Source organism: Pelobates fuscus, chromosome 5, assembly GCF_036172605.1.
Source record: "Pelobates fuscus isolate aPelFus1 chromosome 5, aPelFus1.pri, whole genome shotgun sequence".
Classification (NCBI taxonomy): Eukaryota; Metazoa; Chordata; class Amphibia; order Anura; family Pelobatidae; genus Pelobates; species Pelobates fuscus.
Genome location: NC_086321.1, coordinates 182,924,353 through 182,938,207, shown reverse-complemented (window position 1 = coordinate 182,938,207; position 13,855 = coordinate 182,924,353). Strand labels below are relative to the sequence as shown.

At 40.6% G+C, this 13,855-nt stretch overlaps 1 protein-coding gene across 1 annotated transcript; it reads right to left on the bottom strand.

The window, feature by feature from the left end:
• Positions 1 to 3,322: 3,322 nt before the first annotated feature.
• On the bottom strand, positions 3,323 to 4,336 carry LOC134612114 (olfactory receptor 11A1-like). Its single transcript, XM_063456491.1, has one exon. It carries the CDS (start codon positions 4,334 to 4,336, stop codon positions 3,323 to 3,325), a length of 1,014 nt encoding a protein of 337 aa, XP_063312561.1.
• Positions 4,337 to 13,855: the final 9,519 nt, after the last annotated feature.

Here is a 13,855-nt window from a genome sequence, read left to right as displayed (position 1 = left end):
CAGGGTATGCCTGATGGAGAACCCCTCCTAGTCCTTCCAAACTTGCATCTACATGGAGAATATATGGCATATTGGGATCAGCATAAGCTAACACGGGTGCTTCAGTCATCTTTCTCTTGAGCAGTTGGAAAGCTACTTCACAATTCGGAGTCCATTTCTCTCCTATGGGTTCCCTAGAGTGGCCGGTCCGAGCCTTCCTAGAGTCCCCTTTCAGGAGGTCATGGAGGCTTCGGGCTATCTTTGAATAGCCTTCAACAAAACAACGGTAGTAGCCGCAAGATCCCAAGAATGAACGCAATTCGTCAATGTTGTTGGGCCTAGGCCAGTTGACAACTGCTTCTATTTTGGCTGTACTGGTTTCTAGTACAATTTCAGCAACCCATAGCCTAATAAAATATAACTTTTATTAATAAAGTATTAAAACGAAAAAAGCACAGGGTGGTGATACTGGGCCTATTCTGTACAGACCATGCTTTAACCCTCTGTCCCCGCATCACCTGTGCCACTATCCGACAAAAGTGACACGAGTTGATCAATATCCCTTTTATGTTCTCCTTCTCCTCCTACTATCTATTTTCGTTTCACTTAGCGACCGTGCTTTTTTCGTTTTAATACTTTATTAATAAAAGTTATATTTTATTAGGCTATTGGTTGCTGAAATTGTACTATAAATCAGTAGGCTTACTACCTAGATTTACTGTACCCTTCAGGTTTACTTGTACCTCCTCTTTTTTTTGTTATTAAATAACAGGTCTTCTAATTCTCCTAGCAGAGCAGTAGACAGTCTCTGACTTCTTGTATTTGCAGTGGACTAGCCTTCCCCTGTTATTATATTACTGTCCCAGCAGTAATATACCATTGAAACAGGTAGGGACACATTTTCTTTTAGCAAAGTCAGAGAACATGGCTTCATCCCTGTCCTCTTCTTTCTGCCATCCTAGCCCTTCCTCCTCACATGACAGGGCAAAGTTCAATATCTCAAAACTTAAAGCAAAACAGTAAAATATAGCATACTGTTAGACTTATATATGTCTATAGATAATATAAATATAGATTTTATATTGGTCATCCTATTTTTCCTTCTATTAGTTACTTTTTGTCACATGGTTCATGAACAAAATAAAGCAAAAATGCACTGGAAATATATACACAATATTTTGCAATATACTTTATACTTTTGCCAATTTCGCACTCTTTGTTTCATCTGAAATGTTTTCTGCTAATTGTTTGCATGGCTAATATTCGGCCGAACTGAAATGCAAAATGAATGAATGGAAATGTAAATTTTTTTATTTGCATCTCCAAAGCTTAAAGCCAAAAGACCACTTGAAACAAATCATAGCCACGGGCGCATCCTTATCACTCTCACCGGCGTACTCCACTCTAGGTACATCATCTCTGGGAAACCTACTTTCTTGCTTGCCTTTTTTAAAGCACCGCAACGGAGGGTAGACTCCTCCACAATGGGAGCATTCGTATTTGAATCTGCAGTAGCTCTCGTTAAAGAACCAACAAACCCCCTTGCGCTGCCCAGGCGGAAAGGGGGATGGCCAACAGGGATTCATAAACAGCAACCATAGCCTCCCGTCCAGGATGACAAAATTCAGGCCTGGACTCACTGCCAGTTTCTGGCGAAATTGCTGGTCATACTTAAACCAGCATTGACCCCCATATATCTTATACGTCCCCCAAATCAGGTCTAAGTACCAAAACAACCTTCTTCGCCTTCTCTGGAAAACTCTGCGTTAAAATGCTTGCATAAATGGCAGCTGCTTACCTTTTCCCCCATCAGACATGTCACCTCGTCGTGGTCTATCCACTGATTCCCTATCTGGGGGGACGAGGGACCGCAAATCCATACACTCACCTTTAATAATTTTGTCCCTGACGTCCAGCGACACTTGCATCCCTAATGGGCACAATTTGCAGCCTAGCAATCACGGACGCACTCCCACTGGGAGGACACCCTCAATACTCCTACCCTGGCTCAGGAACTGGGCAGGAAGGGGGTAAGGGGCAGAGCAAGGATCAACCCCAGGAAGCCTATCTTGCACTGCCCTTAGAAAACTCAGCACCTCCTGACTCTACAACCCAGGTAAACTACCCTGGAAACCCTCTGCATCTCCCCCTCCCCTGGACCCAGCCAGGGCGTCCCAGGTGCTGACGCAATACTCACGGTTGGCTGTCTGAGGATCCTGAGCAGGAACCACCGTGGCCTCCTCATCTGAACCATCAAAGAGGTGAAGTGTTCTGGGTGCCTAAGGTGTCCCTTTTTTGATTTTAACGTTTATATATTAAAACAAAAAGCAACAATAAACGAATAAGTATATAAGTAAAAACCAATATACGTAGTTGTTAGAATGGCATTAAGTTTAATGAATTCATGATAAGTAAATCTGTTTTCAACAGAGTAAATTGTAATAGTTACATAAAGAAAAAAGCTGTCATAAACGTCAATGGCTGGATAATGTCCCTAAAGGACAATCCTGTTAGTATTATATGGAATTAGATGTACTAAGGTGAGTGATTTGGATCAGATACCAATGACTTATTGTAAGGTCTAGGATTTATATTTAAATTCTACTATCTATGTACAAGTATCTCTATTACTATCGCACATTACATTTAATTTCTAATACATGCTATGTTAATTCTACTTTCACCAGTTCACATACAGGTCTACTATAAGTCTTCTATCCTATTAGATTTTCATTACTTTTGATACATTTAGATGCACATGCATGAATGAGGGAAGCAAAAACTCAGTTTTCATTCAACTTCTCACTGCAATTATTTGGTCCTTAAAAATGTAAATTTGGTTTTGATTATACTGCAGTACACTTCTTACTAAATAAACCTTCACAAACATGCTAAAAGTAATATTTTTGGAGGGGTGGTCATAATCTTTTATTTTTTGAATGTTAAAACTGATCTGCAGCTACTCTATTTTATCATAACTTTTCATGTCATTTCTGTTCCAACCCCAATATACATTCTTTCTGGTCAGTTACTTTATTTGTCCTTTATAAAAAAATAAAAATAAACCTAATGCCCAGACCCTCTCACATAAGCAACAAAATACTATCTTCCTAGATTATTAGCCTTGTTTGAGGACTATTGTATAGGCCAACTGGCATTTTGTGTGTGCTAAAGATAAAGATACTACCAACCCGGCACATAATGTAAACAACTTACAACATAAAAAACAATGTCAGTTTATAGTTTATTAGACTGTGTGCATTGCTACAGTTTTGATGAAATATTTAGGTAAAGACAGATGTCTCTATAAATCAGTATAATGGAAAGTTTCAAGTAGGTTTATTCATTTCAGAGATCTTTTATAAAACAACGAGTAACATTTACTTAGTGTTATTATCAATGTTTGTTGGATTTCTTTGCTCCTGAGACCATAGATTATGGGATTAAATAATGGTGTCACCACCGTATATAACAAGCTGAAGATCTTGTTTACGTTTGTTGACTGTCCTTTTGAAGGTGCCAGATAAATAGCTAATAAAGTTCCATAGTACATGGATACCACCATGAGATGAGAACTGCAGGTGGAGAAGACTTTCTGCCGTCTTATAACTGATGATATGCTAAAGATTGTCCCAAGTATAAACATGTAGGATACAATAATAATCATAAATGGTAAAAGCACAACTATAACTGTAAGGATAAATGATTGAATTTGAACTGTGCTTGTGTCTGAACAAGAAAGTGTTATTATTGGAGAAAAGTCACACATGAAATGGTCAATATATTTAGGGCCACAGAATCTGAGATTTCCAACCCTCACTACCAGCGTAAACATGAACCCAAAACCAGCTGCCCAGCACCAGATGGCCATTTTGATACATAAACTGATGTCAATCAAAGAATTGTATCGTAATGAATTACATATAGCCAAATACCTGTCATAAGACATTACAGCCAGGAGTAGGCAATCAGTAGTTGCAAGAGATGCAAATAGATACAACTGGATCAAGCAACCTGCTAGAGACATTTTTTTAATATCATTTAGCACGAGGTGCATCATGTTGGGGGCTGTTGTAGTGGTGAAGAATATTTCTGATAAAGACAAGTTACAAAGTAAGACATACATGGGAGTGTGGAGGGAGTTACTGCTGCAAACCAATCCAAAGATCAAGATGTTTCCTGTCACTGTTATAACATAAGTAATCAGGAAAATTACAAAAATTAAATTCTTATAGTTTTGCGAAACATTGAATCCCAAGAGTATAAATTCTGTTAAAGTAGACTGATTGTCCATGTTTATCACATGTTTAGAGTCTGGGAATGAATGCAAGCTTTTCTGGTTACACCACAATTCCATTTCTGGTATACCCAAGTCTATAGACTCTGCCAAATATTGGTGTAACCGCCGAGTCAGCCACTGCACATATTACTCACTGTTCTGCAACATCTCTTATATTCTAAACAGGACCAACATTGTACATCCCCTCATTCAGATGGCCCTGTAAGAAAAAAATAATCTAAAAAACAAGACAAAATACGCAAATCTATAGTTTAGTTATATATTTAAAATGAGGGATATTTTGAAATCACTAATAAAATAACAAATAGCCAATTTTTGATATTTGCTAGTATGCCAAAATAAAAATGTGACAGTGTGGCTTTGCATGCAGATCTTCATGCTCTAAGGAAATATTTAAATTTCCATGCATATGTGATGTTGGTAATTTTTGCTCTTGTTTGAAATCTAAAAGTTTAGGAATTATTTTAGTTCAGTTTATTAACATTTAGAATTTCCCAGTGATTGGTGTGCATTTTGTCAACAGCATTCATTTTGGTAAGTTGCAAAACATTGCCAGTCCTCTTGTCTTACCTAAAAGAGCAGTTCTTCTAGTTTTACATGATCTATTTTGTTCCAAGTATCTTTCCCTGAAATATCTTATCTCTTTAAGCAGATGATTGCTTCTTTATATATTTACCATCACGTATTAAACATCAAACAGCATTAATACAATTTATGTATACTTTTTAGATGGTGACATTTCGTAGGCTCTTTCCCTCAAGACATGCACAGAAAATCCCATTGGTGTATTTATGTTAGGAATAAACATCCAGGGATTGTTCCGCTAATTACTAACCATGATATACTTTGGGCTTTATTCATTAACAGAATTGTAGTGAATTGCAACATTTTGTAAAAAATTGGCAACGCAGACTATATGCGGATTATTTTTCCAATTCAGCTGTTTTTGCCTTATTTTTCAAATTGTTTTCAGTTCACTACCACTCAAAGATTTGTGCTTAAACCCTCCATGGTTATTCTTTGTGAGTGCATATTATACATTATAGTAAAAACCAAAGAAAAGAAAATGTTACTTGCGCTTTTTCCTTAATCCCTATGTATATTTAGACAAATGGAGGTCATTTAGTTGCTCCAATGGCCATTGGAGGGATGCCCGCCTGCCAACGTCAAGGCAGACCCCCCTAAGCGGGTCCTAACACTGACCCTTCAGCCTGCTTCCTTGAGCTTCTGGCAAAGATATCTCTAATGAGACAGAAAGGGGTATTTTTTATATACACCCCTTTACTTATTACCCTTAATAGGGAACACATGGGATTGGTAGCAGCATTGTAACCAGGCTGTGTGATACAAAGTAAATACAAATACAAAAAGAGAAGTCCTGCGCTTAAGCAGCAAGGACTACAACACACATCAGCCCCAATATATAGTAAAAACCAAAGAAAAGAAAATGTTACTTGCGCTTTTTCCTTAATCCCTATGTATATTTAGACAAATGGAGGTCATTTAGTTGCTCCAATGGCCATTGGAGGGATGCCCGCCTGCCAACGTCAAGGCAGACCCCCCTAAGCAGGTCCTAACACTGACCCTTCAGCCTGCTTCCTTGAGCTTCTGGCAAAGATATCTCTAATGAGACAGAAAGGGGTATTTTTTATATACACCCCTTTACTTATTACCCTTAATAGGGAACACATGGGATGGGTAGCAGCATTGTAACCAGGCTGTGTGATACAAAGTAAATACAAATACAAAAAGAGAAGTCCTGCGCTTAAGCAGCAAGGACTACAACACACATCAGCCCCAATATATAGTAAAAACCAAAGAAAAGAAAATGTTACTTGCGCTTTTTCCTTAATCCCTATGTATATTTAGACAAATGGAGGTCATTTAGTTGCTCCAATGGCCATTGGAGGGATGCCCGCCTGCCAACGTCAAGGCAGACCCCCCTAAGCGGGTCCTAACACTGACCCTTCAGCCTGCTTCCTTGAGCTTCTGGCAAAGATATCTCTAATGAGACAGAAAGGGGTATTTTTTATATACACCCCTTTACTTATTACCCTTAATAGGGAACACATGGGATGGGTAGCAGCATTGTAACCATGCTGTGTGATACAAAGTAAATACAAATACAAAAAGAGAAGTCCTGCGCTTAAGCAGCAAGGACTACAACACACATCAGCCCCAATATATAGTAAAAACCAAAGAAAAGAAAATGTTACTTGCGCTTTTTCCTTAATCCCTATGTATATTTAGACAAATGGAGGTCATTTAGTTGCTCCAATGGCCATTGGAGGGATGCCCGCCTGCCAACGTCAAGGCAGACCCCCCTAAGCGGGTCCTAACACTGACCCTTCAGCCTGCTTCCTTGAGCTTCTGGCAAAGATATCTCTAATGAGACAGAAAGGGGTATTTTTTATATACACCCCTTTACTTATTACCCTTAATAGGGAACACATGGGATGGGTAGCAGCATTGTAACCAGGCTGTGTGATACAAAGTAAATACAAATACAAAAAGAGAAGTCCTGCGCTTAAGCAGCAAGGACTACAACACACATCAGCCCCAATATATAGTAAAAACCAAAGAAAAGAAAATGTTACTTGCGCTTTATACATTATACTTAAAGGGATTCTATAGTGCCAGGAAAACAAAGCCATTTTCCTGGCACATTAGGGTTAATAGGTCCCCATCTCCCTCGCGACCCCACTCCCGTGGGGCTGAAGGGGTTAAAATCCTTGAGCCACTTACCTGAATACAGCGCTGATGTCCATCGGCGCTGGGTTAGGCTCCGTCCACGCTCCTCCTAGGGAGACCTAATGCGCATGTGCGGCAATGGCCCTTTAAGAATGAAGAAATTGTGAAGTATTTAACAGCTCACTAGCTGAAATAATGGTTATTATTAAGAGGTTTTTTTATTATTATTTATAAACTATATACTGTATATTTATGGTAAATTTCCACTGTGGACTTCTAGTTCCAATCCTCAAATGATTTTCTCTTAGAAAACACTGTCCATACAGATGATTCTAAGGCAGACTTGTTTGTTGAGCCTTCATTTATTGTGCACTGTTAGCATTTTTGTTAAGGTTTTCTTTATATTGATTCACCTTGTCCTGGTGCCATCCCAGTGTAATTTGTTAAACCATTTTAGAACAGTTTGACAATTTATCTCAGTCATACCAGGTGCCCATGGCTGTATAGCCTGCTCTCAGATTCTCGTGCAGGAGAATCCAGTTAATTATAGTGATCTAAGTAGGGCCATGCAGGACTGCGCTGATTGACTGTGAGTATGAACTGACCACTCTCGAACAATGAGCACAGTCTTTTGACAAAATAGCAGGGCTCAGTCAGACACTTCTTTTGGAGAAGCGCCATCGCGATCTGGTGCGTATGTGTGGCTTTGCACTGCACCAATCGCGTTCTTCATGTTCTATGAATGAACAGAGCACTCGGCGGTAGGCGCGTTCGCGAGCTGAGCTGACTGACAGCTCAGCTCGCTGTCTATGCCCGCCCCCCTCCTACGGCAACCCTCCTAAGCCAAAAGTTTGTATGCAAACACACACATTTTAACCCCTTAAGGACTGAGCCAAATGTACACGTTGTGAACAAAACAAAATGTAAACAAAACCTGGCATTTGCGCTATATGTCTGTCCAACCGTAATTCACCTCTTTCATATTAATTGCACCCACCCTTATTATATATCATTTTATTCAGGGGAAACAGGGCTTTCATTTAATATCAAATATTTAGCTATGAAACATAATTTAATATGAAAAAAATGGGAGAAAATAAGAAATGTTGTTATTTTTTTAATTCTACATGACATTTTTTTTTTTTATTCTTTATTTTTCTGTGCAAAGTAAATACAGGTATATATGAAGTTCCACAACAGCACTCATAGAGTAAACAACAAACATTCAATTCGGCACTTGGAATCTGCACATTTTTTGTTATTATTATGTTGGATCAAGCTAGACACAATTTTTAGGTATATAGCAAATAGATGATACGTTAAAACTATGTCAGTAAGCAATAATTCGACAATATACTAAGCTCTAGAAACTTTAACTGACAGCATGGGGTTGTTTAGCCAGAGTGAGAATCTAGGAGAAGTATGCCTGTTAAGGCATAATAGATAAGTGTTAGCTTAAACAGAAGTTTAATGTTAGTACACTCATTTTATAGTTGGGTTCCAGGCTATACATGTATGTCTGATTATGTGAAGCTATGGATTCTGCATTCAGTATAGGTTAGCTATACATGTGGGTGATTTGGTAAAAACAGAGTTAGCTACATGCTTATAAGATACGAGTCGGGAAGAAGATAAAACCTATACTGGGAAGCAGGTAATTGCTAGGCAAGCAGGCAGGCGCTTTTACCTCCCCATAGCTGCGGCCACGTGGCCACTTTAGAGCCAAATGGCCGCCGCTACAAAGCATCATAGGTCTATGTAGAAAAGACAAAAAAAAAAAAAAAACTACCAAAAAACAAGAAAAAAAAACTTAGAGTCATCAGTTGATGTAAGGCATTGTCCTTGTTGGACTTTACGTTGGGGCTTTCAGCCTATGACCAATGTCGGGAAGTCCCGGACGCTGTCTCTCTTGTAAACTCTGGGCAAGGTGCCTCCATATCTGGATCCAGCTTTGATGGCGTCCTGAGGGGTACGCTGTCGCTTGGTCTCTCGATTTGCAGCGCTGGTGGCGGGAGGTCGTGTTGTGCTGCGCCAGGCACTGAGAGGCTGGGTTAGTGAGTGCTTCGCAGGTGTCGCTTGTGAGGGGGTCTTGCTGTTGTGTAACTGCGAGTGGGAGCTTGCGTCTGGGAAACGTGGCTTCTGTACCTGTCTTGAGGGCTGCAGGGATCTGCGCTGGGGTGTGGGAGCTTGAACTCCGGCTCCCAGGAGACAAGGCACTGTTTCACTCCATGCTGTGCATCTGCTCCGATTCCCGTTGGGAGCTGCTCTGGAGGTACGGGGGGTTCCCGCCTAGCTGGCGCAGGGTTGCCGGGCGGATCCATGGCGCCATTTGTCTCATCGTCAGCCTGTAGGACTGCCTCCAGGTTTTCAGCTTTGTCCAGAGGTTGTCGCAGAGCCGGTCCTAGAACTCCCGTGTGTGTTTGGTAGGCCTGATGAGTGCACGTTGTGTTGTGGATCTTGTCCATGCCGCCATCTTGGGCGGGCCTTCGCGAGTCCGCTTTGCTTTAGGTGTTGTCGCTTGTTCATGCTGTGTTGCAGGGACATTCTTCCCCGCAAGGACCGGGATATCCCCCGCCGGTCCAGAGGGGGGGTAGCAGGGCCGCCGTGGGTTCTCGTTTGGGCACGTGGCTACTAAAAAAGACTGGACATACCACATTTGCAATACCTTGGGTTGTCTACTTTTGCAAATGGTATGCCATCATAGGGGTAATTTTCATTCTTGGGCTACCATAGGGTCTCAAAGGCAACGTAACCAATCTGGTGAATTTTAATGTGAAAAAAATGAAACACAAGCCTTATATTTGACGCTGTAACTTTTGAAAACACCATAAAACCTGTACATGAGGGGTACTGTTGTACTTGGGAGACTTCGCTGAACACAAATATTTGTGTTTCAAAACAGTAAAAAGTATTACAGCAATAATATCGTCCGTGCTGTTTGTGCGTGAAAAATGCAAAAACGTCACTTTTACTGGCGATATCATCGTTGTAATACATTTTACTGTTTTAAAACACTAATACTTGTGTTCAGCGAAGTCTCCTGAGTACAACAGTACCCCCCATGTACAGATTTTATGGTGTCTTGGAAAGTTATAGGGTTAAATATAGTGCTAGCAAATTAAATTCCCTATTCTTTCGGCATGGGTTGTCAGCCAGGTCCCGCTAATTGTAATTAATTAAGAGACCTAATTATGTAAACATATTACATAAATATATATGTAGAATTAGTATATGTATGTGTATATAAATGTATATATATATATATATAATTTATTTTTAATATGTTTATTTATATATAGGTATATATATATAGTGATATATACGTATATATTTATGTATATAGATATATATATTATTTCATTCTACATGTATTTTGATATAAATATATATATAATAATATCACAATACAGTTAGAACGAAATAACACACATCTATATATTTTTTAATTATTTATTTTTAATTATTTTTGTAATTTTATTTTTTAACGTATTTACATATTTTTTTATATTATATATAAATATATATATTGCAATAATTATATATATATTTAATCAGTATCAGTCTACGTGTAATTTGATATTAATATATATATATATAATTATATATATATTAATAGTAAAATACACCTAGACAGTGTATGTGTGTGTGTGTATATGTGTATATATATACTTAGATCATATATATATATATTTTTACACTTATTTAACTTTATTTCATTTTATTTACAGCCAGCAGGGGGACTACCTGTCATTACAGGCAGTCCCCCTGCTGGCAATGCAGCAGGCAGCTAACCCGACCATGTGATTGTGAGGTCCTCGCAAGGACCTCACTCTCACATGGCCGGGGGGGGGAGCTGCAGGAGGACGGATGTGTCGCGGGGGGCTCTCTGGGAGTCCCCCCAGCAGCGATCGCCCACGTGGGATCGCCGGCGACTGGGTAAGTAAAAAAAAAAACGGAGGGCGTACTATTACGCCCTGCGGCGTTTAGAGCCGCTTAGAATAGGGCGTAATAGTACGCCCTCCGGTTTTAAGGGGTTAAATAAATATTGTTAAACATACACACACACTATCTATCTCTATCCATCTATCTATCTCTATCTATTTCTCTCACTCACACTCCCTCTCACTCCCTCCCTCTCACACTCTTACTTTTACACACTCACAATCTCACTCTCACACACTCACACTCACAATCTTACTCACTCTTTCACTCACTTTAATCTCACTCACTCTCACAATCTTACTCACTCTCTCACCTCATAATCTTACTCTCTCACTCTCACAATTTGACTCACTCTCTCACTCAATCTTACTCACTCACTCACACACTCACTCTCTCAATCTCTCACTCACACTCACTCTCTCAATCTCACACACTCACTATCTTACTCGCACTCTCACTCACTTAACCTTACTCTCTCACTCACTCAGTCTTACTCTCTCTCTCACTCTCTCACTCACATACTCACTCTCAATTTTTAAAATAAGTTTACTTACTGTTTGAAGGTAGAAGATTCTCCTGCCTCCTGCTTTCAGACTGTCAGCCCGAGCCCACGCTATGTGCAGGAGCTCGTTATCTCCCACACTCTGATTGCTCACAGGCTCCAGGTTACTACAGGAGACAGGAAGCGCGTTCACAGTGCCTCCTGTCTCCTGATAGCATGTTTGATGTCTTCACCCACGCGTGAAGACGTCAAACGTGATGAATGCGAATTAGGCATTCATGAACTCGGAAGTTATTCTGGTGGCCGTCTGAGTGACTGCCACTGGAGGAGTTCCTAGCTTCCAATGTAAACACTGTATTTTTTCAGAAAATACAGTGTTTACATGAGAAAGGCTGCAGGGAGCTATTGTTCAGGTGACTATAGTGTCCCTTTAACCATTTTCTCTTTCAAATGCATGTATATTTCTTGATGCATTCTACTTGGTGATATTTAGGGGTGTCTGACTGCACCTGTAAGAATGTCTAAGAGGGTCTGTAACAATATATTTTTGTGTGTGAGTAAGCATCTTAGGTTGAAAATGAGAGTATATGAATGTGTCAGAGAGTATGCTTGTATTGTATGGGTGTCTTAGAGTGTTTATTGGAGATTGATTGTGAGAGAGTGTGTGCTTAAGAAAGTGGATGAATGTGTCTGTATTTGTGTCTGTGAGAGTGTTTGCAATAGTGTCTAAATGTGTCTATAAAACAGCATCAGCACATTTTGGTGTTTACAGACTATAAAAGTGTCCGTTTACAAAAAAAATTGTATTCGTAGAAATGCCACTTATGACATAAACAGTATCAGTGTTGCAACTGAGTGAGTAGTTCACAGGTTATTTTTTCAAATAATAAAAATGTGTGTACATTTGCCAGGGCCAGATTAAAAGCCCAGTGGGCCTGGTGCTGACAATTATGAGGGGCCCAAGTACAGAATCTTATCGACCAAAAACACTAAAACAGTCATACCTCTCGTTATGTATCTGGTGGAGATGTTGCCAAAGGGAAACTCATAGGAAGCAGCTATAAAAAAAAAACTCAGATTCTCTTAAAATATGCTAAACTCGCTTTAATTCATGCTTTCATCTTTCAAGTAAATCCATACCCCCTAACAGCAGTGTCCAGTGAAACAGGAAGTCAATGGGTGGTGTAAAAGAGTGGGCTACTAATGCAGATCATGTAACCAGAACTTCTGAAAGGGACGAACATGCCCAAAAAGGAGGCATGTCTGCCCAAAGAATTGGAAGGCTAGCCTGGCATGAATGCATGTCAGGCTGTCTGCCAATCATACATGCTGGCAAGCAGCATCCTGAGTTTGGCATAAATGCGTCTAATGATACGCTCGCTCTATGCTTTCTAAGGACTGTCCTCTAGCACTCGCTGGTCCACTTGTCTCCTTACCTTCTTACTAGCAGACAGAAGCTCCTGGTATACAGTCTGAGACAGAGAAAAGGTGGATGTAGTGAGTGTAGAAGAAAGGGAACATGCCTTAGTGTTAGAGAGACCAAAGTCAGCATTACCTTAACTAATTTAATTTCAGCTAGTCCACACAAGTTTTGATTCCATATATCCCTCTTAAGATTCCATACTTAAGCAAGAGTATGTGAAGAGTAGTTAGGGTTGCCACCTTTCTTGGAAAAAACTACAAGACTTACTAATTTGCATAACTAATTATGTATGTGTGACATCACATGATGTAAATCACAAGGAGTGACAGAGAAAATTCTGTGAAATCACCAAAAAACTACTTAGTTTGATTCTGCTGTATAGATGGATTGCTCCCAGTGTCCCCCTGTGTCCCCATGTCACCCATTGTCCCCTAGTGTCTTTGTCCCCATGTCTCCCAGTGTCCCCATGTCACTAGGGGACACTGTGAGACATGGGGACACTGAGACATTTGGGGACACTGAGACTATTTATCACAGTGTCTCAGTGCCCCATGTCTCCCAGTGTCCCCATGTCTCCGTGTCCCCATGTCTCTCCATGTCTCCCGGGGACACATGGGGACACTGGGAGACATGGAGACACTGAGACACCAGGGACACTGGCTGGGAGACATGGGGACACTGAGACACTTGGGGACATTGTGTCCCTAGTGTCTGTGTCCCCATATCTCCCAGTGTCCCCAAGTGTCTCAGTGTCCCCACGCAGTGGCGTAAATATAGGGTCACAGCTGCGACCGGGCCCATTACTCCAGGGGGCCCGGCCGCTCTGGGAACCCCTGCGACCGGGTTCCTGCCACCATGTTTTGCGGCCCTGGCCTGCACAGCAAACCGCCAAGGCCGCCGTTCAAGGGGTCAATCGGGTGGCCCATGCTGTCAGGGCCACCTGATGGAGATGGATTTTTAGGGGTCCCCGTCAGCGCTGGGTGCTTTAACAGTGCGACCGATGAGATCACACGCTGGG

Coding starts and splice junctions, on each gene's coding strand:
- LOC134612114 (XM_063456491.1), bottom strand. CDS start 4,336: ATGGAATTGTGGTGTAACCAGAAAAGCTTGCATTCATTCCCAGACTCT.